This window comes from Bubalus kerabau, chromosome 14 (assembly GCF_029407905.1).
Source record: "Bubalus kerabau isolate K-KA32 ecotype Philippines breed swamp buffalo chromosome 14, PCC_UOA_SB_1v2, whole genome shotgun sequence".
Classification (NCBI taxonomy): Eukaryota; Metazoa; Chordata; class Mammalia; order Artiodactyla; family Bovidae; genus Bubalus; species Bubalus kerabau.
Window position 1 is genome coordinate 10,513,643 of NC_073637.1, and position 27,434 is coordinate 10,541,076.

The 27,434-nt window shown below is 47.9% G+C and overlaps 1 protein-coding gene across 1 annotated transcript in view; it reads right to left on the reverse strand.

Annotated features, from left to right (window-relative positions):
* The window catches only part of TG (thyroglobulin), a 235,784-nt gene that overhangs the window by 127,710 nt on the left and 80,640 nt on the right, over positions 1-27,434 (reverse strand). Inside the window, exons 33-35 of the mRNA XM_055545720.1 lie at positions 26,759-26,838; positions 25,687-25,830; positions 17,513-17,575 (exon numbers count right to left, since the gene is read on the reverse strand). Of these exons, the coding sequence (XP_055401695.1) occupies positions 17,513-17,575; positions 25,687-25,830; positions 26,759-26,838 (287 nt within the window). The remainder of the gene's footprint in view (positions 1-17,512; positions 17,576-25,686; positions 25,831-26,758; positions 26,839-27,434) is intronic.

The window sequence follows — 27,434 nt, forward strand, 5'->3', positions numbered from 1 at the left end:
GGGATTTTCTTAAGAATCACCAAGAATGGAGATAAAAAGTAGAAACTGAAAAGAAGCCAGGACTCATACTGTTTTTCTTGCAATCAAGAACCAAGAATTCCTTTCTGCTCCTCAACACTTATCAATGCTGGATGTGGGAAAAGCTTGAGGAAATATTAGAGGTGGTTTCCATGCCCAGGCTGGCTGGCTGGGGGAAAACATCAACGTTTTGAAGTCTTTCAGACAGGAAAAGGCTTTCAGACAGGAAAACCATTTCAGGCATCAGCAATCCTCCGTGACCTTGGCATAAACAGAGGGTAACAGGCTTGTTGACACTGCTTTCGCAGTTTTATGGCCACGAGCTCTAGCTGAAGATACTCGTGTGCTATCATTGTAAGATGGGACCACTGCTCAGACATCCTCATTTCTTACCAGACACCGTCTTTCAAGTGAAAACCACGTCACGTTGGGCTATTTTTACCCTCATTAGCAAAAAAAAAAAACCTAGATGTTCCTTTGATAACAGAAAGAAAAAAGACACCCCTTGTTATTTTGCAATCATCTGCAAGATGAAAATGGGACGGGAGCTAACTATCCATCTCGCATCTCTTCAAAGAGAAATGCCTGACATTTAAAGCAGACCCTACTGGATCCATTTTAACATTTATAACACTATAAAAGTATCCAGGGACATATTTACCTCTGTTCAGCCCCTACTTACTTACTTTTGAGCTCCCCAGGAGGCATGTTTTCATCTTTGACTTTGCACTTCCAGAGCTTAGCAGAGGGATGGCGCTGAGTACTGTGGTAGAACTGTGTCCCACCCCCACTCCAAGATTCACACTTCAGATTCATCCTAACCCCGCACACCTCTGAATGGGACGCCATTTGAAGACAGGGCTTTTACGGAGGTAATCTAGTTAAAATAAGGTCATCAGTGCTTGCTGTGCTAAGTCGCTTCAGTCGTGTCCAACTCTTTGCAACCCTATGGATGGTAGCCCACCAGGCTCCTCTGTCCACGGGATTCTCAAGGCAAGAATACTGCAGTGGGTTGCCATGCCCTCCTCCAGGGGTTCTTCCCAACCCAGGGATCAAACCTACATCTCTCACATCTACCTGCATTGGCAGGCGAGTTCTTTACCACTAGTGCCTCCAGGGAAGCCCTGGTCCCTAATCCAAAGAGACAGGGGTCTTCATGAAAAGGGGAAATTAAGTCCTGGAAGTGGACAGTAAAGGAAAATGATAAGCAGACATAGGGAGAAGACCACCATCAACAAGCCAAGGAGAGGGTTCTGGAATAGATTCTTCCCTCATGGCCATCAGAAGGGACCCACCCTGCAAGCACCTTGACCTTGGACGTCCAGCCTCCAGAACTGGGAGAGACTAATTTTCTATTGTTTAAGCCCCCAGTTAGTGGTATTTTGTTACATAGCCTGAACTAATACAGTGAGTGAATATTCAGCAAAAACGTCCATTCCTTGATTCACAGTGAGCTTGCTGCGCTCCCTGTTGCACAGAAATGCTGGGCCTAGTGATAATTCTTATCATGTCATATTACAATGGCCAATGTTTCTTAAGCAGTTCCTATTTGCCAGACACACTGTGATGTGCTACGTGTTGTTTCACTTAATTTACACACAGCTGTGTGCGTGACTGTTCTGGTCACCACTGCACGCATGTTTTAAGGCAGGACCACTCTGGGGGCACTCTGCCTGCCCAAGTCCCAAGCTCTGCCCACTGCTAGCTCTGATTTATGGTAAACTGCACTCTGCGATGGCACCCCACTCCAGCACTCTTGCCTGGAGAGTCCCATGGACGGAGGAGCCTGGTGGGCTCCAGTCCATGGGGTCGTTAAGAGTCAGGCACGACTGAGCAACTTCACTTTCACTTTTCACTTGCATGCATTGGAGAAGGAAACGGCAACCCACTCCAGTATTCTTGCCTGGAGAATCCCAGGGACAGAGGAGCCTAGTGGGCTGCCGTCTATGGGGTCGCACAGAGTCGGACACAACTGAAGCGACTTAGCAGCAGCAGCAGCAGCAGCACTCTGTAAACTGGAATAGTCTGGCCATCCAATGTCACCTGAGTCGGGGCTTCCCATATGCTAAGGGTCAGAGTTTGCTCTTGATCCTTCCAGTCTCTCGGGGAGGGGGGTTGGAGGCTGCTGGGCCAGTGGTCCACCTGGTTTTCCCAGTGCCATGTCATTGCACCCAATGTGTGTCATGGCACAAGAAGTCAGTGAGCCTTGGACACATGGGGAGGGTGGGGGCTGAATGGATTGATGCCTGCAAACTGCTTGGCACAGGAGAGTGCTCAGTAACATTTACTAAAGATTCACCCCTGTGTGTTGGCCTCCGAAGCCAGAGCTTCTACCTCTGTGCCATGTTGCTGAATGCACGAGGGTGTATATGTTGTCACTTGTATTAATACAACAAGGCATTTTCAGCCAAAACATGAGCATTAACAGTACTGGCAGGACTGCTGCCACCTCTTTACCTTCCTGGTCAAGCCTGTCATACAGGAAGGGGTAGGTTATGTGGCCTGGGAGGACCAGAGAAGACCCGCTCAGATGATTCGGGGACTTGGGAGGAAGGATGGAGAAGACAGCTCATGTTCAGGCTAGAGCAGGGCCAGCAAGACTTTTCTGTTTGAAGCCAGACCGTGGCTATCTGAAGCTTTGCTGGCCCATGTTCATTCTGTGCTGCACACTATCTGTATGTTACACATCCATTCTCAGGTCAGAGGTTCTGTACAGACTGCATGCTGTGTTTTGCCACCACTGGACAGAAGGCAGAGACAGAAGGGCCATGGGTTCAGTCACAATGCACCATGATGAGTGGAGGGTCTATATTCTGGGAACCAAACACTCAACAGGAAAGTTGACAGAGAGTTTCTGTACTTTTTCCAGGAATAAGGAGTCATCTGGGGAATGCCATCTGGAAGGTAAAATATTGTAATTTTAATGGCAACCTACTCCAGTGTTCTTGCCTGGAGAATCCCAGGGATGGCGGAGCCTGGTGGGCTGCTGTCTATGGGGTCGCATAGAGTTGGACACGACTGAAGCAACTTAGCAGCAGCAGCAGCAGCAGCAGCATGACATGTTGATAACTGCCCTTCCTTCCTAACTTGGCATGTTAAAGTCCTTTTACAAAATGACAAAGATTCATTGGGTTTGGGTTTTTTGGTGGTTCCTATTTGGTGGAAGGAAAAGTTAGCAAACATGAGCTGCCCTCCAATTCGAGGATAGAATCCAAGCCTAAATCAACATGGTCTTACCCTACTTCTGAACCAGGCTCCTGTGGCTCCCAGCTCTCTGAAACCATCTCCCTGCTGCCACAGCAAACCCCTGATCCTGTCCCATCCTTCCCTATCCACTGTGTCCTGGAAACAAGGGTTCCTACCATACCGTTCCCTGTCTTCATTTTGGGTTACAGTCTTCTGCTATGGAACCTTCTAGTATTTCTCTCATCCCCAACTAGGGATGTCTGGTCATTCCCCCATATTCTTCCAATTCTTTGCCAGCTATTATCTTTGCCAAGATAATTTCCATCTTCACCCCAGCTACTGCTAAAGTGACTTTATCATTTATGCAGATGGGCCATTTCACATTCTGGTCTGTCTCTTGACCTCTTCAAACACAGAAAACTGCACTCACCCCAGCCAAGCACCCCCACAGCCACACTCTGCCAGGGCACTGAGCTCCACTGCAATGCCAATGCCATTCATTCAAAGTGCCACTTGCCGCTACATCCCACAGCCCTCCCTCCTTCCGGAATCTTTGTACTTTATTCCATTAAAATCAGCTCTTTCATTTCACTATGATTTCTACTCTCTAACCCCCTCCAGGTTATCCATCTTCACTGGCTTCTCACAAACCAAGACCTCTCATTGCTTGGTCCAGCGTTTCAGTTTCCCTTCTACCAGTGCTCTCCACCCTCTTCCCTTCCATTGGATTAATTCCATGGGCCTGCTTCCTCTGCACCTTGTCTCGACCTGAGCACAGCTACAGAAATACCCACAAACAGACTGGCGCCTTTACAGGTTTTGAGTCTTCAGCCTCCACTGAGCTCTCCATGCAGCCTGATGCTGTTGTCCTGTCTCCTCCGTTCTCCTCAGGCCCAGGCATCGCCATGACCCTTGCACTCTCACGAGATGCCTGATCTCTTGCCTCCCAGAGAAAAAGTGACCATTATCGGCATCAGCTCTAACTCACTGCCCCCCTTCAGCTCTCTGTGAAGCCTCCCATCTTTCCCTCGTTGTTTCTCCTAAGAAAGGGTGGCTGTTTGAAGCCAGTTGGACATCCACCTCCAATTTCTCCCCTCTGCCCTCCCCCCATCTCCTACACACCCACTCCCACCTCTCCTACACGCCCCGCCTACCCTCAACACTGACACTTCATGCTTTGCGTGAAAACACACCCACATTTCTCTACTATGAAACCAACCCATCACCTTAGGTTTCTTAACTTGGGGTCTGGGTTTCAGGGAGTCGCTTGCATGAAAACACATGCAAAATTTGGTACCTATGGAGGATACATTCCAATACTTTATCATGGGTGATTCATGACATAAAAATGTTTGGTTACCAACGAATGTTCCACAATTCTTTTTTTAGCTGTCAATCTCATTCTCTCTTTGACTTCAGAGCCAAGATTTTTTGGAAAGTCTGTAGTTTCCATTTTTGTCAAATCACTACTATGTAGTTTCTTCCCTCTTCACCAGCGAAATTTGCAAAGGGCCCTTCATGACTAATCCAGTGAATATGCACAGTCTCCATCTTCCTTGAAGGTACTGACCACATGGCCCTCCCCTGGTTTCCATGACTTCACACACCCTGCGGCTCCTTTTGGCTCCTCTTCTGGTTTCTCTTCTGCTCTTCCCTTAAAGACCGCAGTTCCTTGGGGGTCTGTCCTTGACCTTTGCTATTTACATTCTATATACTCTCCAAGGGTGATCTCATGACCCCCCAAGGCTTAAAATACCACTGACATGCTAGTGATTATCAGAAGTATCTCCAGGACAGACCTTCGTCCAAGCCTCATGCTGAGATATCCAGGACTCACTAGATACCTCCCTGAAGCATCCCAAACTCGGCATGTTGAAAGCTGGACACTGAAGTCTTATTTCCATCCCCACGCTCTTTAACTCATCCCCCTCCTTGCATTATCTTTTTGAGAACTGGTAGTATGCAGGTCAGAAAGCAACAGTTAGAACTGGACATGGAACAACAGACTGGTTCCAAATAGGAAAAGGAGTACGTCAAGGCTGTATATTGTCACCCTGCTTATTTAACTTATATGCAGAGTACATCATGAGAAACGCTGGACTGGAAGAAGCACAAGCTGGAATCAAGATTGCCAGGAGAAATACCAATAACCTCAGATATGCAGATGACACCACCCTTAAGGCAGAAAGTGAAGAGGAAATAAAAAGCCTCTTGATGAAGGTGAAAGTGGAGAGTGAAAAAGTTGGCTTAAAGCTCAACATCCAGAAAACAAAGATCATGGCATCCGGTCCCATCACTTCATGGGCAATAGATGAGGAAACAGTGGAAACAGTGTCAGACTTTATTTTGGGGGGCTCCAAAATCACTACAGATGGTGACTGCAGCCATGAAATTAAAAGATGATTACTCCTTGGAAGGAAAGTTATGACCAATCTAGATAGCATATTCAAAAGCAGAGAAATTACTTTGCCAACAAAGGCCTGTCTAGTCAAGGCTATGGTTTTTCCTGTGGTCATGTATGGATGTGAGAGTTGGACTGTGAAGAAGGCTGAGCACCGAAGAATTGATGCTTTTGAACTGTGGTGTTGGAGAAGACTCTTGAGAGTCCCTTGGACTGCAAGGAGATCCAACCAGTCCATTCTGAAGGAGATCAGCCCCAGGATTTCTTTGGACAGAATGATGCTAAAGCTGAAACTCCAGTACTTTGGCCACCTCATGTGAAGAGTTGACTCACTGGAAAAGACCCTGATGCTGGGAAGGATTGGGGGCAGGAGGAGAAGGGGATGACAGAGGATGAGATGGCTGGATGGCATCACTGACTCGATGGACGTTGAGTCTGGGTAAACTCCGGGAGTTGGTGATGGACAGGGAGGCCTGGCGTACTGCGATTCATGGCGTCGCAAAGAGTCAGACACGACTGAGCGACTGAACTGAACTGAACTGAACCACTACCCGGGGGACTGCCGAACTGAAATGTTCAACAGTATCCTTAACCAGTATATCAGTAGACTGTCCATCTAGAAAGGACACAATACAGAAGGAAAGTCAAAATAAATGTTTGTTTTTTCAAGTCTAAATATCCATTATAAGTGGATACTATCTGCGGGGTAAATGCATTTATCTGATTTTCTAGCGAAAAACAAAAACAAAAACAAAAAAACACGGCCTCCAAGTGTTCACACATTCTGTCTGCTGCCTCCCTTACCTGCCTCTCCAGGCTCATCTCTCATCCACCTACTTCCTACCATCCGAAACTCATGTTTGGCAGTCTAGCAAAACATTCGGTGCTGTCTGACTTTGTTCACTATTCCCTTTGTTTGCACTTGCAAAGTGAAGTCAGTTTATGCACCTGATGAGCTCATATCATCTTTCAAAACTCAACACAGATGTCACTTCCCTCAGAAACCCTCCCAAGAGTCATTCCTCTGCCATTCCCGGGACTTTTTCTTCTGCTCTAAGTATCTTATAAATATGTCAAGTGTTCCACTGATACGCAGCATTGGAAGTTACTTATGTTTTTTCTCTCTGTTAAATTATGAGTTTCTAGAGATCAAAGAGTCTGCCTTGGTTTTATTAATTCTCCAAGACTTGTCATAATAGCATATACAAATACTAACAATAGCGGAACTTCCCTGGCAGTTTAGTGGTTAAGACTCGCCACTTCCATTACAGGGGGCACAGTTTGATTCCAGGCCAGGGGACTACAATCCTGCATGTTGCACAGGGTGTGGCCAAAAAATAAGGATAGATATAGATATATATTTGCTGTTTAGTTGCTAAACTAAAAGAGTCGTGACAACTCTTTTGTGAGCCCATGGATTGTAGCCTGCCAGGCTTCTCTGTGTATGGGATTTCCCAGACAAGAATAGTGAGTGGGTTTCCATTTCCTTCTCTAGAGGATCTTCCTGACCTAGGGGTTTAACCCAAGTCTCCTGCATTGGCAGGCAGATTTTTATTTTTACCACTGAGCCAGCTGGGAAGTCAAATAAAGTTGTAGCTAGCATAGAGAATCCCAGGGATGGGGGAGCCTGGTGGGCTGCCATCTATGGGGTCGCACAGAGTTGGACACGACTGAAGTGACTTAGCAGCAGCAGCAGCAGCATTTATTAAAGGATCTAGGGTTCTATGTCCTAAACAGGAATATCAGTATCACAATTTTGCATGAACTGCCCAATCCATAAACATGTAACCAATGAGTGAATGAACAGAGCTCCTTAATTAATACAGGAGAAATGGGATACTCACTTTTTTCATCTCTATAAATATTAATGCTATGATCATTCTCATACCACAGACCTCAGTAAATAATAATTGAATAAAATCAATTAATTGATCAGTGAATCACATAGAAAGCAAATAATGTGCATTTAATTTTATAATATCTCACTTTTATGTGGCCCATTCCTGTTTGTGAAACATTTTCATTTAAACTGTGATATTTAATAATGGGGGTTTCTCTGGTGGCTCATATAGTTAAGAACCCACCTGCCAATGCGGGAGATGCAAGAGACGTGGGTTCAATCCCTGGGTCAGGAAGATCCCCTGGAGAAAGGAATGGCAACCCATTCCAATAATCTTGTCTGGAAGATTACATGGACAGAGGAGTCTGGCTGGCTACAGTCCATGGTGTCGCAGAGTCGCACATGACTGAGCGACTAAACTGAACTGAACTGAGCGGCTATACTTTCAAACTGAAGCTTGGAGCTGGTGAATCACATGACCAAAATTACAGCTCATGAATGTAAAGTCAAGGACTTGACCCAGACTGTCCCCTTCCAATCCCCATCCCACTGTAGCTGCCCCCTCCCTCCCTGGGCTCAATTCCAGACTCATAAATTGATTTCCTTCAGTGGCATGTGGGCTTCCCAGGCAGCACTAGTAGTAAAGAATTTGCCTGCCAATGCTGGAGACTTAAAAGGCAGAGATTCAATCCCTGTGTCAGGAAGATCCCCTGGAGTAGGAAATGGCAACCCATTCCAGTATTCCTGCCTGAAGAATACCATGGACAGAGGAGCCTGGTGGGCTATAGTCCATGGGGTCCCAAAGAGTCGGACATGACTGAAGCGACTTAGCAGGCACGCAAGCGGCATGTACATCCCAGGCAGAGGTTTTCAAAGACATCTGAAGCAGTCCTGCATTTACGGAGGTATGAGCTTGTGGTTGGTGAATAATCACCTTTTACATTGCTAACTGCAAAGACACTTATCAAGAAATGTCTAAGAAAAAAGCATACCCAAGAAACCAGACTCTGTCCACGTCCTCACGGCAAATCACTAAATGGGTCACAAGCAGAATTTCCTAGTGGAAAGTCAAAGGCTCAGGTTGAATCTGATTTCTGTCAAAGAAGTTTGACTCTTATCAAGTGGAGGCCCCAAATTCCACCCCCATATAAAGGCTTCCTGGGAGGTGGCAGGACAGCTGGATTACTCAGAGCATCTGAACTCCTCTTCCTTGGAGTCACCGAGTGATCCTAGGAAGGTGGGAGAAACGTGCAGAAACTCAGAGGAACACATGCATCGAGGACCAACATGAGCTGAGTGGAGTAATTTCAATAATGCAGAGGCTTCTCTAGGGACACTGAGCTCTTGCATGGGACAGTGGCCACCATGACCTCTCAGTGGACTGTGGGTAACTTGTGCAAGGCCACAGAGTTGGTTTAAGCCCAGGCAGGCAGGCTCTCAAGATAGCACTCCCACCCTCCGCCTCTCCAGCCACTGTGGGGGCAGGAGCTGCTGAGCTGTCCCCACTGACCCCTTACTCACTGGACATGTTAGGTATCATGCTAAACACTCATCCTGCCTGATTCACCCAAATCAGAGAGCAACTCATGGATGCAGGGGATATGATGAAGAGCGCCTCGAAGAACCCAAGGCTCAGAGAAGTGAAGGGACTGAACCAGGTTACATAGAGGAGGAACAGAACTGGAATTGAAACCCAGATTTGCCCAATGCCAAGGTCTCTCCGCTTCATTGCTTCTGCTTCTAAAAACATCTACCAAGAGCTTTCTGCTTCCCTCTGGGTAAGTTATCACAAAAACAGAAGAAAATAAAAAACCACGCCTCAAAGTGTAACCGAACCAGTCATTAGAATTACCAAAATAGAAAAGTTAAAAGAGAAGTATAGAGGCCATTGAAGCTACCCCCTCCCACAGCGAGGGAATCTCCAACACGCTTGAGTACTCCACTGACGGGGACCTCATCCTCTCCACCTCACACCATCACAGCAGGACCAGTAATGCCTCTTCCTCCATCCTCTGACCCCACCCCTCTCATCTCATCCCCTGCTGCCCACTCCATGAAGCAACACCTACATGGAAGCCCTCCCACAGTCCCCCTGTGCTAGGCTCCTCTCCACTTCTGGACTCCACTCATCAGGGAGGGAAGGTGACTCCTTCCTTGACAAATGAGATTCTGTTCCACCAAGGAGGCCAGAGAATTCAGCACAGGCTCCTGACGGCTCAGCGGTAAAGAATCCTCCTGCAATGCAGGGGACACAGGTTCGATCCCTGGGTTGGGAAGTCTCCCCTGGAGAAGGAATTGGCAACCCACCCCAACATTTTTGCCTGGAGAAATCCCACGAACAGGAGAGCCTGGCAGACTACAGTCCATGGGGTTGCAAGAGTCAGACACGACTTATCGACTAAACAACAACAACAATTAAAAAAATAACAAAATAAAAACTTTGTGTAGCACTAGCCACTGGTAACATAGTATTACCATTTTTAATCAACAGAATTATTATAACCCATAAAAATAAAAGAAATCTACCACTGTTGATGGATTGCTTTCAGAGATGGATTAATTCATAATCAGCTCACAGTGATTAGAGTGGTCCTAGGAGGGGTAACCATTCTGAAATATTTCCCCTCAAATGCTTAACAAAGGGTCTGAATTTCCACTTTTAAAAATTAAATCTTCCTGGTTTACCCACTTCTTAAAATGTGACCACTCTTGGGGAAAATGTTATTATACAAAAGAAGGTAGGTCCTAGGTTGGCATATTTTGTTTTTTACCCTATTTCCCTTCAGTTCGATTGAGCCAATCCTTGATGGACTAGGCACAAAACTTGTGCTGTCTGAGAAGGAAATTATCAAGGTAAATCCTTTGTTTTCTCCAGTCTCTAAGATCTAACAAAGGTTTAAGACACAATTATTCAGCAAACATTAATCAAATGTCTCCCAGACACACCATGTACAGTTGCACAGGTTGTACACTGTACAAGCGCAGGGGGAGCATTCACAAAGATGGCCTGTGAAAAGGATCCCTTAGAACTGGCAGTGCTTGACCGAATCTAGCTATTCCAACAAGGCCAAACTTCATCAGGCACTGTGGCAGCAATTTTACACATAACGCATCTTTAAAGTCCAATAACAACCTCTTTGAAGACACCATCATCTCCATTTTATAACAACTGAAACTCATAAATGAAGTCGCTCAGTCATGTCCGACTCTTTGTGACCCCATGGACTGCAGCCCACCAGACTCCTCCGTCCATGGGCTTCTCCAGGCAAGAATACTGGAGTGGGTTGCCATTTCCTTCTCCCAGGAATCTTCCCAACCCAGGGATCGAACCCATGTCTCCTGCATTGCAGGTGTGTGCTTTAACCTCTGAGCCACCAGGGAAGCCCTTACCAGGCAAACTCATAAGTATCCCTTAAATTGGTCAAGTTCACAACCTAAGGAGGGCAAAGACAGAATTCCTACATCCCATGTGATTTCTAAATCCATTCACCTGGTTACCATTTATTAATCTATTCATACTTTCAACAAGCATTAACTGAATCACTATTAGCTTTAAACTACTAACCTAGAGCAAAATGAATATTTATATTTTTCTTTAAAAAAGCAAATAATTGTAAATAAAATAAGATTGAGCATCTACTAGACACTTTGCTAAGTGTTTAGGATCAAACCATGAATTACAAAATATCTACCCTTTGCAGCATGAAATCTCACAAGCAAGCAAACGAGAAATATGTTTATTCATTTGGGGACTATTTCCTGAGAACTGACTAGGTACAGTCATGTTTCTAGGGGCTAAAATATAGCAGTGAACAAGACAGATAAAAGCCCCTGCCCCGTGTGGCTTCCCTTTTAGAGGAGGGCAAACAGTTACTCAGGAAGTACACAAGGGAGAAGGTTTCACAGCACAAAGATATGCAGACGCTAAGGCAGGGTAAAGGGGTAGGGAGTGCTAAAGAGGCTGCTTTGATGGGGACGGTCGAGGGTGACGTTAGCTCAGAGCCAAGGAGGCACCAGCCCCAAAGAGATACTAGGATGAAGGCTCCATGGAGCAGGGCTTTCTGAGGCTCCGTTCATGGCTCTGGCCCTAGTACCCAGTGCCCGGCAGAGTAAGTGCTCACCAAACACTAAACACTTGAACGAATAAGCGAATGAACGGGGGGTGGCAGCTGAGGCAGAAGAACCATAACTGTGCCCCAAATCCTGCACTTCACCAGCTGGCCCGAGGCTTCCTCCTGCCTCCGTGGCGAGAAATGAAGCCTTCCAAGCTGAGGGCCAGTTTCTGCCTGTGTCCCACTTTACTTCCCTCTGCTGTGGCTGGGATTCCAGTCTGCCAGCCGTTTCTCCATCTCAGTCCCTGGGTCTCCGAGCAGCAGGGCATGGGTCCAGGGGAGCTGCCCGATGTGAGGCTCTGCCCAGAGCACACACAGTCCTGCTAGTCACAGCCACCCAGGCAGCGCGGGGCCGGGGCAGGTGGGCATCCCGGCTGCAAGCACTGGTCTAGGTGGGCACTGCCACTGCCAGCTAGACTCAGTGCTCTCAACAGGCTGCAGACAGGAAAGAGTGAGTGCCTGCCAACCTCGCCTCGCTGGGCCCTGGGATATGGACTCTACCTCTGGACACCACTTCCCATGAATAGGGACAGAGTTTATACTGTGAGGTCCAGAGAAAGGCTGTGTGTCTCTGTGTACATGTGCACACATCAGCTCTGCATTTTGGAAAGGAGATTTAAGTTTTATGCAAACATGAGGCAATGTTGGAGTCAGTGCCTGCTCACATGGCCCTTTCAGCCCAAGGACCAGAAGGATGAAGAACTGGCGTGTGTGTGGGTTAACGCATCACCACGCTAGTGGCTATGGCAGACAGGTGACAGGGCCCCAGGGTTGCTGCAGGACAAAGTTGTTAACAGCTCCCATCCCAGCCTCAAATGAGCCCCAGATGAGATCATTAAAGTATAGCGCCCCTGGGATGCAGGCTGTGATGTCCTCCAGACCCCCCTTCAGGAATGAAGGGCTCTTCCCCAGCTGCTGGCAGAGACCCCTGCAGGAAGGGTGGCACCCCAGAAGGGCAGCCATATCTATGTGTGACCAATGTGAGGGTGTAACAAGTTTAAAGGTCATCCCAGCATCCCCAGAGATCAACTGAGCTAAAGTCGCACTGAAGCTCAAGTTCTCTCTCCGTCCTTCTCTTTTCCTCCTCACCCCCTTGATTCCACTTCCTAAAAAATGATCTGCGTTCTGATTGCCGAGTCTGATTCCTGGGGGACCCAACCAGCAACAGTCAGCATCTTCAGTGGAGAGACTCTGGGTTTGGATCAGATTGGGTTTGAATCCCAGCTCTACCATTCATGCATTCATGAATTCTATGACCCTGGGCCTCTCTGACCCACAGTTTCCAAGTCTTTAAAATGGACATAAGGGTGCACACCTCATAGGGTATGAAAATATGGAAGTACTTCGCACAGTGATTGACAGATTAAGTTGCTAGATACACAATAATGGAAACATTCATGGCTTTATAGCTCTGACCTTAACTGGCTGTGACTTGGGAGAGTCACTCTTTCTGCCTGTTTCCTCCTCTGTAAAAGGATGGGTTTGGGCTTGGGAATTATTACAGACATTTCTTGAATACCCAGTCTTACCAAGTTCTGTGCCGAGCCTTGTACTCTTTATTCTACGACACAAGCCTACTGGACTGATATTTCACCATCCTCACTTTACAGAGGCCAACAGAGGCTTGAGGAGGCTGAGGAATCTGGCCCCGGAGTGCCCAGTGGTTAAGTGATGGGGCAGGATTGGAAGCCGGGTGGATGGACTTCAAAGCCCATGGCCGCACCAGAATGCCCCGATGTTTCCTTCAATCAGAAACATACTCCCTGCCAGTGCTGGCATTTTTTAGGATCACACAATTCTGTCTCCAGCTTAATGGAAAACATTTGCAGAACAGATCAACTGAATTCCATCAGCCCCTTGGCACAGCCAGGAAAGGACGGAGGCCAAGCAGACAAAGTTGATTGACTACAATTGTGTGTCCCCAAGAAAGACTGTTGGCACAGCCACTTCTATCTCCATCAACCTGGAATTCAGACTTTGTCACTGTTGCTGAGCTCCAGGCTGGGGAAGCTGAGCAGGGCAGACTTTGACCAGGCATCTTCTTCAGCCACACCTCTCACCCTCTCAAGCTGCAGCCTCACCCACACCCTTGATCTGCCGGTAGCAACCTGTGCTCACAGTCAAGAGCTGGGGTGTACTTTAAAGGGTGTTTTGAATTCCTCAGATGAAAGAAACTCAGAGCATAGACACAATTTTCTAAAACTCACATTCTGTGTTTTCCTCTGGCTTGCACTCTAAATACTCAGTTTGTTTCAATGATACCACTGAAAGAAGAGCTTCTGAAATAGTGAATGACAAGCAATTATCCTGGGAATCACCCCTTGAAAGACCCCAGGCTTGGCCTGCAGGGAACAGGGAGATAGTGGCCATCGTACAGGAAGCCTCCAACATCCTGAACATCGCTCTGGACTGGTTGTCATGGATCTTTTAAGAAGCAATGGACCTTTTCTCTTACAAAGAAACAGCATCTTTGCCGTTTTGCCTATTTTAAAAAAACATACAATTTTCCCTATGAGAGTAAAATGGCTCTAGACACATAGATGACACAATTATCCTTATTTTCTCAAAGCCTAGCTTGTCCACACACCATGCATCTCCACTTCAGTCCAAATGGAGAGTGTTTGAGTCTTTTTGAAGCTCATTATGGAGGTGGCTCAGGGGTAAAGAATCCACCTGCAATGTAGGAGACTCGAGTTCAATCCCTGGGTCAGGTAGATGCCCTGGAGGAAGAAGTGGCCACCCATTCCAGTATTCTTGCCTGGAGAATCCCATGGACAGAGGAGCCTGGAGGGCTACAGGCCACGAGTCACAAAGAGTTGGATCCAACTGACAGACTAACACTTCCACTTTGCTGTCTTCAAACCCGCTAATGTGTTAGAAACCTTCTTTGGAGCAACACAAACCAAGACCTTAGAGAGGTCCCTAGCGCAGAGTGTGTACCCAAGACAGGCCCCTGAGTTTCACAGGTCATCTTCGACTCCTCCATCCACATTAATCCGTCCATCATCGCATCAGAATCCCCCTTTTCAAGCAGATGTTGAAGGGGCAGCTTATACACACAACTTCATAACAGAAACAAGGCCAAAACTTTAAAAGGTCTCCGGACAAGTCTGAGATGGGGAAGTTCATCTCTGTCACCCTTTCCAGAAGCTCAAACCAAACATTTTCATCTAACTCTTAGTGGGGCCAGATACACATGGGTTCCAGTCCCAGTGTGCTCATTTACCCTAATGGAGCCTCGGACCCCTTATTTGAAAAAAAGACCCTGTGACCATCTCACTTTCTTTTGAGCATGAAATGATTTATGCAATGTTTGGCATTTAATAAATACTTCCTTTTCTCCCTGAATAAAAAGTGCGTAAAGATGAGGGATTTACATATGCCTGGTGTATATTTGCATGTGTGTGCACACACATGCACGCACACCATCCGTGTCAGCATCACATAGAGGCACCAATACCCTGAAGGCAGAATGACGCTCCCGCCTCTGACACATCAAACGAACAAGCTCACACTCTTAATTTCAACCTGGGAGCTCTGTGCGCAGGTGGAATGTTGGCCCCACACCTCTTCTGCTTTCAAACCACACTCGTCCAAGGCATATTTGAAAATACTGTGACATCTCATTCCACTTTCAAAACATCTACCCAGATCCATAGACTTTGTGTGTTCATGAAGAGTGATGTGGAATTCTACACCCTTTTTCTTTTGTTGGTGATCCAAGTCTCAGTAATACAAATCTTACCAAAAACAGACTGGAAGCATTGTAAAGTCACCTGAAGATGCTTATACGTTGATTGATTCCTATCTTACAGTATACATTTGACATAAGATATCAACACTTTCTTTATCCATAAATTTAATAAATGATTTCTTAGTGATAGTATTTAAGAATTCTAAGCACGTGATGGAAAAAAAACACTTTGATTCACTGCTAGCAAGTATGAAACTACAATCAAGTGTTTGGGACTAATTTGGCAATATAGACCTAGAGTTCTAAAATCTAGAGTTTTCAAGCCCAGTAATTCTGCTTCAGAGAAGATACTCCCTCCACCACCAGGAAATAATCTGGACATTGCAAAGAGCTTTATGCACAAAGGGATTCTTATGATGTTTTCATGGTGGTGAGGAGTCAAAAACAATCAAATGCCCAGAAATAGAGGAATGAGTTAGTGAATTACATGACAGTCGTGGCTGATACTGTTCTGTCTTTGATTCTTCATCACCAGAGTGGCAACATTTTAGGGGTAAGAGCTTGATCGAATGAATGAATGAATATACACGTGTATGCACGAATGGTCAGCACATCTACAGCAGTTTGGAAATCTACACGTTATGCAATATTAGGTAAAAACAAAACGTTGACAAGAGATTACAACTACTTTTCACACACACACAAAAATCTAAATAAACCAAATAATTAACTGACATGGAGTAACTTCTAAATAATCCTGCGATTTTTTTTCCCCTTCTGTATTCTGGCATCGTTTGCATTTTTCTGTAACTAACAAATAGGAAGATAGAACCTGCCTTTAGAGGTTGGTGTGATGATCGAAAGTCTTAGACATGAAATCTGTAAGTGCTTAGACATTGATATTCTTTATAGAATGCTCAGGGGGATAAAAGTACACACAAAGTCAGCTCTTTTCACTGGGTGAAGGAAGTGACGACACAGTTGAGGACATTTATACTCTCAACCCAGCCCTGACTAGAAACCATTCTCTCCCACACGAGCCACATTCTGTCCCTTCAGCCAGGGCCATAATGACACACGTCTAGCACCCCTCAGACATCGTGTCGCTGGACAGGAATGATGAGAGCCTCGCGTTTCCTGACTAAGCAGAAGCAGAAGCGGGTTGCGCAGTGAGGCCCACGCTGGCCTGCCCACTCCCGCCCTGCCCCACCCGGTGCCCAGCACCCCACGCTTCCCACCGCCCAGGCAGCACATGGGGCCAGCGGTGGTGGGCATGGGGCCAGGTGTGGGAGGGCAGCCTCAGCCTGCCCGTGCTCCAGAGCTCGGGGCCAGTGCCCGGCCTCTGAGGTCACTGTGCCACTCGGGGGCACCCGGGGCTCTGAGCCCCAACTCCTCTGCACATGGAAGACCTGACTCCTGTCACTTTGGGCCGAAACACCACGGCTCCTGACATGGCCCCAGGGTCGTGCAGGCCTCGCCACCACGCCATACAATGAAAACAAACCTCAGAATGAAAGCAGGAGTACCAGGAAACCCCCAACACGCGGACCTTCAAGTTGCAGACTTTCAAAGATGCAAGCGTCCGTGCGCATGCCCAATCACGTAAGTTAGTTCATGCGTCTGGCGTACACGGTCAGGCGCGTGCATCCTCTACAAGCGGTAGTGTTTTGTGTACTTTACTGTACAGAACTGCATAGAGTACAATAGTGCGGTATCTTCACTTCAACCCCAAGATGTCCAGAAACAAGCGTAAAGGCAGCGGTGAAACAGCTGGCACTGCTAAGACGCGCCGGCCGTGGTGTTGTACTACGATACTTTTCAAGGTAGTGGACTGTTAAGATTAAACATGTTTCATTTTTTGTGTTTGTTTTGTATGCATTATTTGTGCAAAAAGCATTATAAACCTATTTCAGTACACTACTGTATAGCCCATTGTGTTAGCTGGGTACCTAGGCTAACTTTGTCAGACTTATGAACATGCTCTTGGGATGGAACTCATACATGTGTGGCAGACTTATTGTACTGGGCTCCCGTCCCACTCGGCCTCGGCTTGGCTGCGTTGTTTGGCCGTCACTTAACCATTGCAAGTTTCCTCGTCTATTAAATGGGCGTGGTGCTGGTATTTGCCCTTTCCATGCATGTGTCTAACTGAAAGGAGCTTGAGGTCAGAAACGTGATGGGCTCCCGTGAGCTATAAACTCCTGGACGGAAGTGAGGAGAAAGTCAGCTTCACACAGGAGAGACAAAGACCATGGACTCACCATTCTCCGTGAGGGTAGGCAGAGCCACCGAAGGGCAAAAACTGGGAGCATCACTTCGAGAAACTGAAAAGAAGACAAAGACAGCCTTTTAGCTCTTTGTGACTCTTTGGATCATTGAGCCCCGAAGGCAGGAAGAGTGGTCTTACTCAGTGGCACAAAGTAGTGTGTGGAAGGCAAGACAGTGTGCCCAGCACCTGGTCCCACTCCCCTGTGGCCAGGATGGGGTGGATTGAGATGAAGGGACATCCTAACAACTCAGGAGCTTAAAGCAACCAAGGGCCTCCTCTCCCTTGAGCCACGTACCTGCTGCAGGTGCTGGGGGCTCTCCTCTGTGTCAACCCCCTTCAAGCCCCTGGCAAGGGGAGGTTCCATCACACCCCTGCCTCCCAGACGCTGCAGCGGGGCAAGGACAAGGCTAGCCCTGCTCTCACAGCTTTGCCTACGAGTGACATGTAGCACTTATTTTCACACCATTTGCAAAGCCAGAGGTGCAAAAGTACAGACCAGCCATGTTCCAGAGAGTGGTCACCTAGAGATATGCAGTGAACAAGGGAAATGCCCACGTCACTGCTTAGCTGACTCACTTAGGGGCAGCATTTAGCCCCTCTGGGCCTCAGTTTCCACATCTGTACGATGGGGATGACACAGCCTATGCTGAGAATTGCCGTGAGCATGACAGGTGGTAGTATCGGGCCCAGCACAGGGTGAAGGCCACAAGGCGGCAGCCCTTCATGGCAGGCAGCATGGCAGGTGGACAGAACCTGGAGTAGGTGGGCAGACAGACCTGGGCTCCAACCTCCATGTGCCGCCTAGAAGCAGGGCAAATGGACAGGTGATCTGGCTTCTTCTATCCCCAGCTTCGGGCGCTGGTATGAGGCGATGATTCGGAATTAAACGAGAAAGTGCACACACCCAGGAGGTGCCCATCAGTGCTGACTGCCCCCTCCCCTACCTCTCTCCTTACTGAACAGATCACAGTCTTCAAAGCCACTGCATCCTTTTCTCCCAACGGCCCAGACCAGGAGTGTGGCCAGAACTTCTCCCTCTCTGAGCTACAGGGCAGCATGGTCAGCAGTCAAGGGTCATGGGTGAGGCTCAGGGTCAAGGGTCAGGAACCCAGGGTGACCTTCCTTGTCCTCACCTTCCCTGTCTGTAAAATGGGAGTAATGATAGTATCTCATTTAGGGCTCTGAGGCTTAGATGAGTTAGTGTATGTGAAGATTTGGGCATACAGTAAGCACTCAATAAATGCTGGCCACTATTTACTCTTAATATCACCCTTTTAGGGACTTCTTGGCAGTCTAGTGGTTAAGACTCTGAGCTTCCAACACAGGGGGTGTGGGTTCCATGCCTAGCTGGGGAACAAGGATCCCACATGCCTTGGGACATGGCCAAAAGAAAAAAATAAAATAAAATTTAAAATTTCAGCACTACTGAAATTGTAGGTGAAGCAAAATTTAAAAAAAAATATATATCAGTCTTTTGTAGTAACACATCCTTGTCATTGATGCTCAGGCTTGTCTACCTCCACGAAAGCCTTGAGTCAGAGTCACGTTCCATCTGGTCCCCAAAGCCCGGGTTTGGGTCCCCTCCCATCCCCTCTCCTCCTCTGCCTTCCTCACTTTCGTCAGGCATGCCATGACCCAGCCTCCATTAGTTCTAGAGCCTCAGTTATTGTCCAGTCTGCTTGGCTCCATCTGCCTAAAAGCACCTGCTCCCGGTCATCATTCTAGAGCCTGGTTCCCAGGCTTCAGCAGACACTGGAAATCCCCTGGAGGGCTTGGTGACCCACACTGTGTGAGCTTCACCCCCAGAGTGTCTGGTCCAGCAGGTGTGGGCTGGGGCCCAAGATCCAGCATTTCTAATAAGTTCCCAGGTGATGCTGACCCTGTTGGTCCACAGACTCACTCTGAGGGTCACTGAGCCAAGGCTTCTGTCACCCAGCGTCCTGTGGGCTCCTCACACAAAACTCAGAACCACCCACCACCCTCCACAGTACCCAGGGGGCCAGTGTGTTCATTTAAATGTCCATCTTTGCTTTCTCAGAGCAAAGACCCTGAGAGTCAGCACACTCCAGAGAACAATTATTTGATGGATCTGTAACAAGGGCATTCAGACGTCCACCCCCTTGGGCCCAGTGATTCTCCTTCTGGAAGTCTGTCTGGAAATTCAAAGCAAGCTCAGTTTGCGAAGGAAAGATTTATACCACATAATGAATGGCCAGAAACTCTATATACCCAAGGCTGTGAGAACAGTTAGGCAAGCTGTCCACAGGGAGAATTACCATATTCACATCCAGGGATTTATCACCTAGATCTGCTGCTATTGCCTTACTTACTCTTTCTCAGCCCCCACAGTGCTTCCTGACAGGGTGCTATCAACCCTCTGGGTGGGACCTTCTTCAGTGTACAGGAATAGCTGAACCCTGAAAGTTCTCAGCTTCCCTGGGCCCCCTGGGGCACTGAAAATCTCAACAGCCTCATTCCCTGGGGGCCCTCTTACAGAGAATCGCACTGTGCAACTTTGAGCCAGTTGCTCAGTTAATTTATGCTTGTTAAGCAAGAGGATGGCAACCCTTCTTGCTTCTTCCCAACTCTGCTTTCAGTGACATCAAGCGGGTGGCCTGAAATGGGCTGCAGCCGGGGTATTTACACCACGGAAAGTGGCAACAACGACACCTCGCCCTGCACCTGCCCAGCCCTCCCTAATTGTAACACATTTGCCAGCAGACCAGAAAATGAGGATAAGGAGAGACCCCACCTCATCACGTGGTTTGGGGACTAAATAAGACGCTGCCCGCCAAACACTAGCCTAGCCAAGGAACCGACAGGGTGCTAAGCAAATGGCAGATGCACGTGCTGGGATGTGAGTGATGCTGAGGAATGAATTAGACAGTAAACTCTCCTACATGTGGTAGTTTCTATGTGGGCTGCAGAGAGGCATAATTAGAAGAGCTGGTCACTTCCTTTCCAAGTCATTCCCGTATCTAGAATATCTATCTACAGGGTCCAAGTGCACTTGTTTAGCAGAAGAGGAGAGGAAGTGGGAGGATTCTATTGGTTTTTTTTAGAAGCCGCATTTGACTTTGTAAACAAACCAAAAAGACCCTGCCCCACTTGCAGGCCACACGTGGCTGCAGGGGGTGGGAGGAGGGGGTGGGGAGGGGTTTGAACAGCAGCTCAGTTCCCCTCTGAGAGCAGCCAGCGGGTACCGGAGCCCCAGAGGCGCCCCCTTGCAAGCAGCCCAGAGCCCCAAAACAGCTGGACCACAGAGCAGCCTCTTCCCTTTCCATTCCCACCCTGGCTGTTAAGACGCTTCCTCTTTGAGTACTGCCGACCTCCCCGGAAGGGGCTGCAAACAGCCTCATTTGCATCCATAGTCACTCAGCCTGGGCCTCTGGGTTCTGTCCTCAGATCCCTGGAACTTTCTGTTCATGCTGGACAGCAGTGAGAAATCACATGGCTCTCTGGGCGGCCCCTCTGGGCGCTCGCTGCTCTAGATTGGTGCCTCTCTCCGGCTCCTAGGAACTTGACTTCCATTTTCGTTCTGAGAGCACAGCTCAGTACCAGGGTCGGGTTGCCTGCATGCAGGTCTCTGGGGGTCCATCCGGGGCTTGCAGGGCAGGACCATGGCCATCCTACCCACTGTTCCTGCACCCTCCACCCGATGTGCCTTCATCTTGGCCCAGATGCCCCCTGGAGTGGCTCTGGCGCAATCCCTTGTAGAACAACATTTCTTGGCCCCCTTTTGTGCTCCAGAAGCCCCCTTGCATCTCCCCACAGTAAGACAAGCCAGAGGGCTGAGTCGTCCTTTGGGACAAAGGGAGTAATTACTCCTGATGAGGGGCTAGGAGAGCACCAGCCCCACAGCGGTCCTAGCAAACTCGGGGAGAGCACTGCAGAAGTGTTTCTGGCATCACTAAGTGCCTGAGAAATGTTCCTTCTCTCACGTCTGCCTCCCAGGCCAGGCTTGACCCTTTGGGGAAGGACCTTCTATCGCTGGTGCTTCCAGGGTGTTTGACGTGTAAGTCGGGGCTTCCCTGGAGGCTCATGGTAAAGACTCCACCTGCAATGCAGAAGACCCAGGTTTGATCTCTGGGTCGGGAAGATCCCCTGAAGGAGAGTATGGCAACACACTCCAGTATTATTCCTGGAGAATCCCATGGACAGAGGGGCCTGGCAGGCTATAGTCCACGGGGTTGCAAAGAGTTGGACACAACTGAGCATCAGAACATATTATTATTATATTAGGAGCTCAACAAACAGCCCTTCCTTTCCCCTTCTTCTGTCCAGTTCTTTAGGTACAGGCCCCGGGTTACGCTTTTCGTGTCTAGTTCTCAGCCTGGAGTCAAGTCAGGAGTCCATGCTCATCACTCAACATAGACGTCAGAGAGAAGGCATGCTTTCTGTCCATCTAAGTAACTATGTGCCGGTATATATATGAAAGTGAAAGTGGCTCAGTCGTGTCCGACTCATTGCGACCCCACAAACTGTAGCCTGCCAGGCTCCTCTGTCCATGGAATTCTCCCAGTCAGAACATTGGAGTAGGTAGCCATTCCCTTCTCCAGAGGATTTTCCCAACTCAGAGATCAAAGCCAGGTCTCCTGCATTGCAGGTGAATATGTATGTGTGTGTGTGTGTGTGTGTGTGTGTGTATACATGTATGTATGTATGTATCTACCTGTCCATCATCTGTTTATTTATCTATCTGCTCATAGATCTATCATCTATCTATCTTGGTGTCGATCTATCCATCCATCTGTCCTCTCTCTCTGGGTTTGGGTTTCTGCCCTGAGGTCCTTGACCACGCTCCCTGTCTCACCGTGCACTGTGCACCCCTCTTGTCTCTGCCTCTCTGAGTTTGACGACAGGGTCCCCCCAGCAGTATCTCAGGAAGAATCTGACTCTCCCCTGAAGTACCTGCTCTCAGAGGTCAGTGCTCAAGGTCATGACCCCTCCCCCAAAAAAACCATAGATGGCAGAAGGCTACACGACCAAGCCATGGATTTGAAGCCAGGGCAAAATCTACTACAGAAGTTCTTTGCAAGAATTCCTTTGTAAAACCCACGTTTCCTGTGCCAATGCTGACTGAGAGGTCGCCCTTCAGGTGCAGGACCCTCTGTACAGCCTCGCTGCTCCTGCGGGCCCCCTTCTTCCTGTGACTGTGCGTGACTGTCTAATACAAAGACGAGGATGGGGAGAAAGTAATGACAATGTCAGCTTGTTTGTTGGGTTTTCCAGAGTTACACTGGTGCAGTTTTATCTACAACAGAAAACAGAATACAAGGCCATACTAAGGTGCAGAATCCAGAAGATGACTGACTGTGTTTTGGGTCAAAATATATCAGAAATCAAAAGGTGACTTTGTACTGGATCAGTGTGACTGAACTACAAGAACAGTCTAATTAATGGAACCAGTTTCCTTGAATAATATTCCTTTTCTCTGCCTGGGTCTTAGGAGGAGATCATTCATCGTCTTAAGACCTACCCCACCACCCGCTTCTGATGAAGATGACTTAAGGGAGAAAGATAGACTGGCGAGAACCTAGTTTTGGTCTGATGGGAGCCATGGGTCACACCAGGTCACCAAAACTCCGTGTCAGCCAGCCCTCTTTCTTCCACTCTTTTGAAACTGGAGATTCAGAGCCACCCACACCAGAGTGGCCTTGAGCCATACACATCTCAGGGTGTTTTCCAGCCAGAGGTCCTGAGAAGCTGATGCCATTGTGGCATTTTAAAATCTTTCACCCCACTCACCCAAGCACTGAAAACAGGCGGTGTGCAGTGTGGAAACCTGCCTGCGAGGGCGGCTCCAGGCCAGCAGACCAAAACCTACAGGGAGTGGTCCCTGAAGCATGAAAGAGGGCTTGCAGGAGGCTGTCAGTAATGGATCTCCACCTCTCGGAAGCAGAGCTAGTTTCTTGTTCCTGTACTCCCACAACACCTTATGCATGTCTGTTCTGGTCCTGAGTCTAGGACGCTACAGTTAATCATATGCGCCCACGACCTCCTTACTAGGATGTGAGCATCTATAATAAGAAAAATGACTACATCTTATTAATTTCACATTTCCTATTGCCCAGCACAATGTATGACTCAGTATGGACACTCAAAAGAGTTTCAAAACTTCTAAACTTATGAGCAATCCAGAACTAGAATGGCTTATTTAGTTACAGTCTGTAATTGCTCCTTAGGGTTTCCCAGGTGGCTCAGTGGTAAAGAATCCACAGGAGATGTGGGTTGGATCCCTGGGTCAGGAAGATTCCCTGGAGAAGGAAATGGCCAACCCACACCAGTATTCTCATCTGGGAAAACTCAAGGACAGAGGAGCCTAGCAGGCTACAGTTCCCAGGGCCACAAAGTTGGACACAACTGAGCAATTAAACAGCAACAACATCAATTATTCCTTAAGTTGAGCACCTGGAGGATAGGAATCATATCGTATTCATACTCAGCCATTACATCTTAGTGAATATGTCACATAGCTAAATATAGCTATATCATTTGGTTATACAGTTGGTTATTTGGACCTGGTTCTTTTTGACAAAGTCCAACAATCCTGAGTCCAAATTCCATCATTTACCTGCTCTGTATGACTTTGGGAAAGTGACTAAGCCTCCATGGACCTCTGTTTCCTCATCTAACAGTGCTTGTAAGGATTAGATGGGATAACACTTGCAAAGTGCTGGCATTCAGCCAGGCATACTCACAAGAAGATTCCAAAGAACAGAGGCTGGATTTAGAAAACCAGAGATCCCCGAGGCACGGCTGATGCTCAGTCAATGCCCTGGTCAGAACTCCTGAGTCCTCAGCCTGACCCTTTGAAATATATGTCGGAAAAAGTTAATAGTCTCTGCAGTCAGATAGAAAGAAACAGAACAGATGGAAAAGAGTTGGGACAATAACCACCTTGAATACTTTTCCTGGCCCACTCCTGCCAAGAAGTTGTAACACTCTGGTCTGATTCCCATATTTCTGAACAAATGAATTATGTCTTAGCTTCTTTTTACCCAGCCCTTCCCTGCGCAATGGAAAGATGAAAAATGACATTTTCCAGCCTTTGGTAGGTAGGGTGAGGAGATGGGAAGAGGTGTGAGAGGAAAGATGGGCAAGGAGGCATTGAGTGGTGAGAGTTCAGTTCTGAAGGCCCTAAATACCCAGAGCTGGCTTTGGATCTCCTGCGGAGCCACCAACCTAGGCAGGTGTTCATGCCCAGCCTCTGTGAGTTAGTTAAAGCCTCCTCTATATGGCACATTACCCCTCCTCCCTCTCATGGAAACCCAGGGCTTCCCCAGTGGCTCAGCGGTAAAGAATCCACCTACAATGCAGGAGCTGCAGGAGACATGGGTTTGATCCCTGGGTGGGGAAGATCCCCTGGAGGAGGGCATGGGAACCTACCCCAGGATTCTTGCCTACAGAATCCCATGGATAGAGGCGCCTTCTGGGCTGCAGTCCATGGGGTCGCAAAGAGTCGGACCTAACTGAGCAACTTAGCACACATGCATAGAAACCCACTGAGGCTATTTCATCATACAGTCCTGATGTTTTTCTTAAAACACTTCAAGATGTTAAGATAAAATAAAAGTCATAAATAGAGTGAACTCAGAACACAGGATGCTCAAGGAGCGAGCAAAGAGGATTCCACTCAGCCTGATAACAACCAACTCCAAAAAAATCTGCTTCGAAGTGACAAAATGTCTTGGGATTAGTAGACTCATGTTGAAGTGTCAAGGACCAGATTCCACCAAGAAGCCCGGTCCCAGGTCTCTAGGGTTGGACATGGTTCTGGAACACGTGGCCAACCTACCATTGATTTCATTTATTAGTTTATTAGTCAGTTTTATTTTTTCAATTTATTAGTCAATTGCCTCTATGGCCAGTTGACTTGAGCTGGGGGAAAACCAGCCAGACAGTGCATCTAGACAGTTTCACATCCAAGAGCTCGTGGGATGTGGAAGACCCACCAGGCACAGCATAAAAAGGGGAAGAGAGAAGTTTGGAGTCGTCAGAGCTGGGTTTGTGACCTGACTCTGCTTGCTGCTGGCTATGTGGCTTGGGTCAAATAACTTCCACTTTCTGCACCATACTCTCTTCATCTTAAAATGGAGGAAATAATGTCCACTCCCCAGGGGCACTGAGCAATAATTGTGTAGCTGTTCAGGGCAGGTCACTTACCAGGCTTCTGGTACCATCCAAAGGGGTAGGTACGGACCTCAGTGTCTGGGGAGCCACAGTCCAGAATGCGCCAGACCCCTCCATATTCCTCGCTGCATGTCTGAAGGCCCAAGCTGTTCAGAGTTAGGCATGTCACCTCTCCTCCTGGAGCAAAAGGTAACCAGGACCAGGGAAATGATCATGATGGGAGATTCTAACTGAATGAGATAAATTCTGCAAACTCATCCTTCGGCAGACATGTGGGGTGAAGCGCCCTATTCCAGGGATGATCTTAGCCACTGATGAAAACCCTGCTACCTTAGTGAGTTTCTGGTCTAAGAACACGGTGGTGGGGGCAACACACGCTTGTCAAGCGTCCTTCATGCGCCCGGAGCTGTGCTAGGGCTCTGTATGCATCATACCGCTCATCCCCACAGAAGCCTATGAGGAGGCTGGCACTTGTATCTGTATTTACAGAAGAGGAAACGGAGACTCAGAGAGACTCAGTGGCTCATCCAGGATCATTCGTCTAGTATGTGACAGAATCAAGTTTCAAATGCAGATCATATGGAGGGATTCCAAGTTCAGCCCACCAAGCTACCTGACCCAGGTCTTGAAAAGCAAGCAGAAGACAGTTCAGTGAGCCATGGCAGGAAGGCTACTTGGGTCAGGCGGAAGTGTGGTGTCCAGCTGACTGGGTACGGGACCAGCAACCCTGTCCCAGCTACCACATTTACCAGCCACCTGCCCTTTCTCAAGCCCCCACGAGGTGATGCTGTGGATTAGGTCAGACCATAGACGTGAACAGGGCTTCCCTGGTGGCTCAGATGGTAAAGGATCCACCTGCCCACCAACGGAGGAGATGCGAGTTCCATCCCTGGGTTAGGAAGTTCCCCTGGAGAAGGAGACAGCAACCCACTCCAGTATCCTTGCCTGGGAAATCCCATGGACAGAGGAGCCTGGTGGGTTACAGACCATGGGGTCACAAAAGAGTCGGACACGACTGAGCAACCAAACAACAACAGAGATGTGAACATGTTTCTAGACTGTAAAGTGCCGGGTACTTTACAGAAGGAGTTCTTGTCACCATTACCTTTTAACTGAGAAACGTTCAGAAAGCCAAAGCCGGTGCAGCACGGGTCCACGTCACACAGTCGTTCACAGTTGAAGAAGCTGGCGGAAGAGGAGAAAGAGCAGGCCTGAAGGTTTGTGCTGGAAGGGATCCTCGAGGTGGGCTGACTCACTGTCATTCTGACTTCTGGGGGCCTGCTCTCTGTGACAACTCTTCCCTGAGTCCAAACACACAAGCTCTGCTCCTGCAACCCCTGACCCAGCACCAGGGCCAGGCAGATCCCTGTTTTCCACCCTCCCTTTCTTCCCCACTCCCATCAGCATGGGCAGTGCCCAGCCAGATATCTTTTATCATCTTTTAATCTCCATTTTCGAAAGCCAATCTTAAATGCCAGCAGCAGGGCATAGTTTCATATATTAACAACACTTTGTAGATCCATAGTTCATAGATCGATGACTCTTAAATTCTAACTTCTACCCGGAGAACTTAGTTGAAATTCACATTCGTGAGCCCCCTGTAAATGCTGATTTGGGTGGTCCAGGGTAGGACCCAGGACCGCGAGTTGTAAGAAGCCCTCTGGTGATTCTGATAGGTGAGATTCACAGACTAGTGGAGAGAAACACTAGTCACGTTCAATGAAAACAACTAAGTTATAGCTAATTAAATCAATAACAAAATATATTTTTTTTAATTTTCT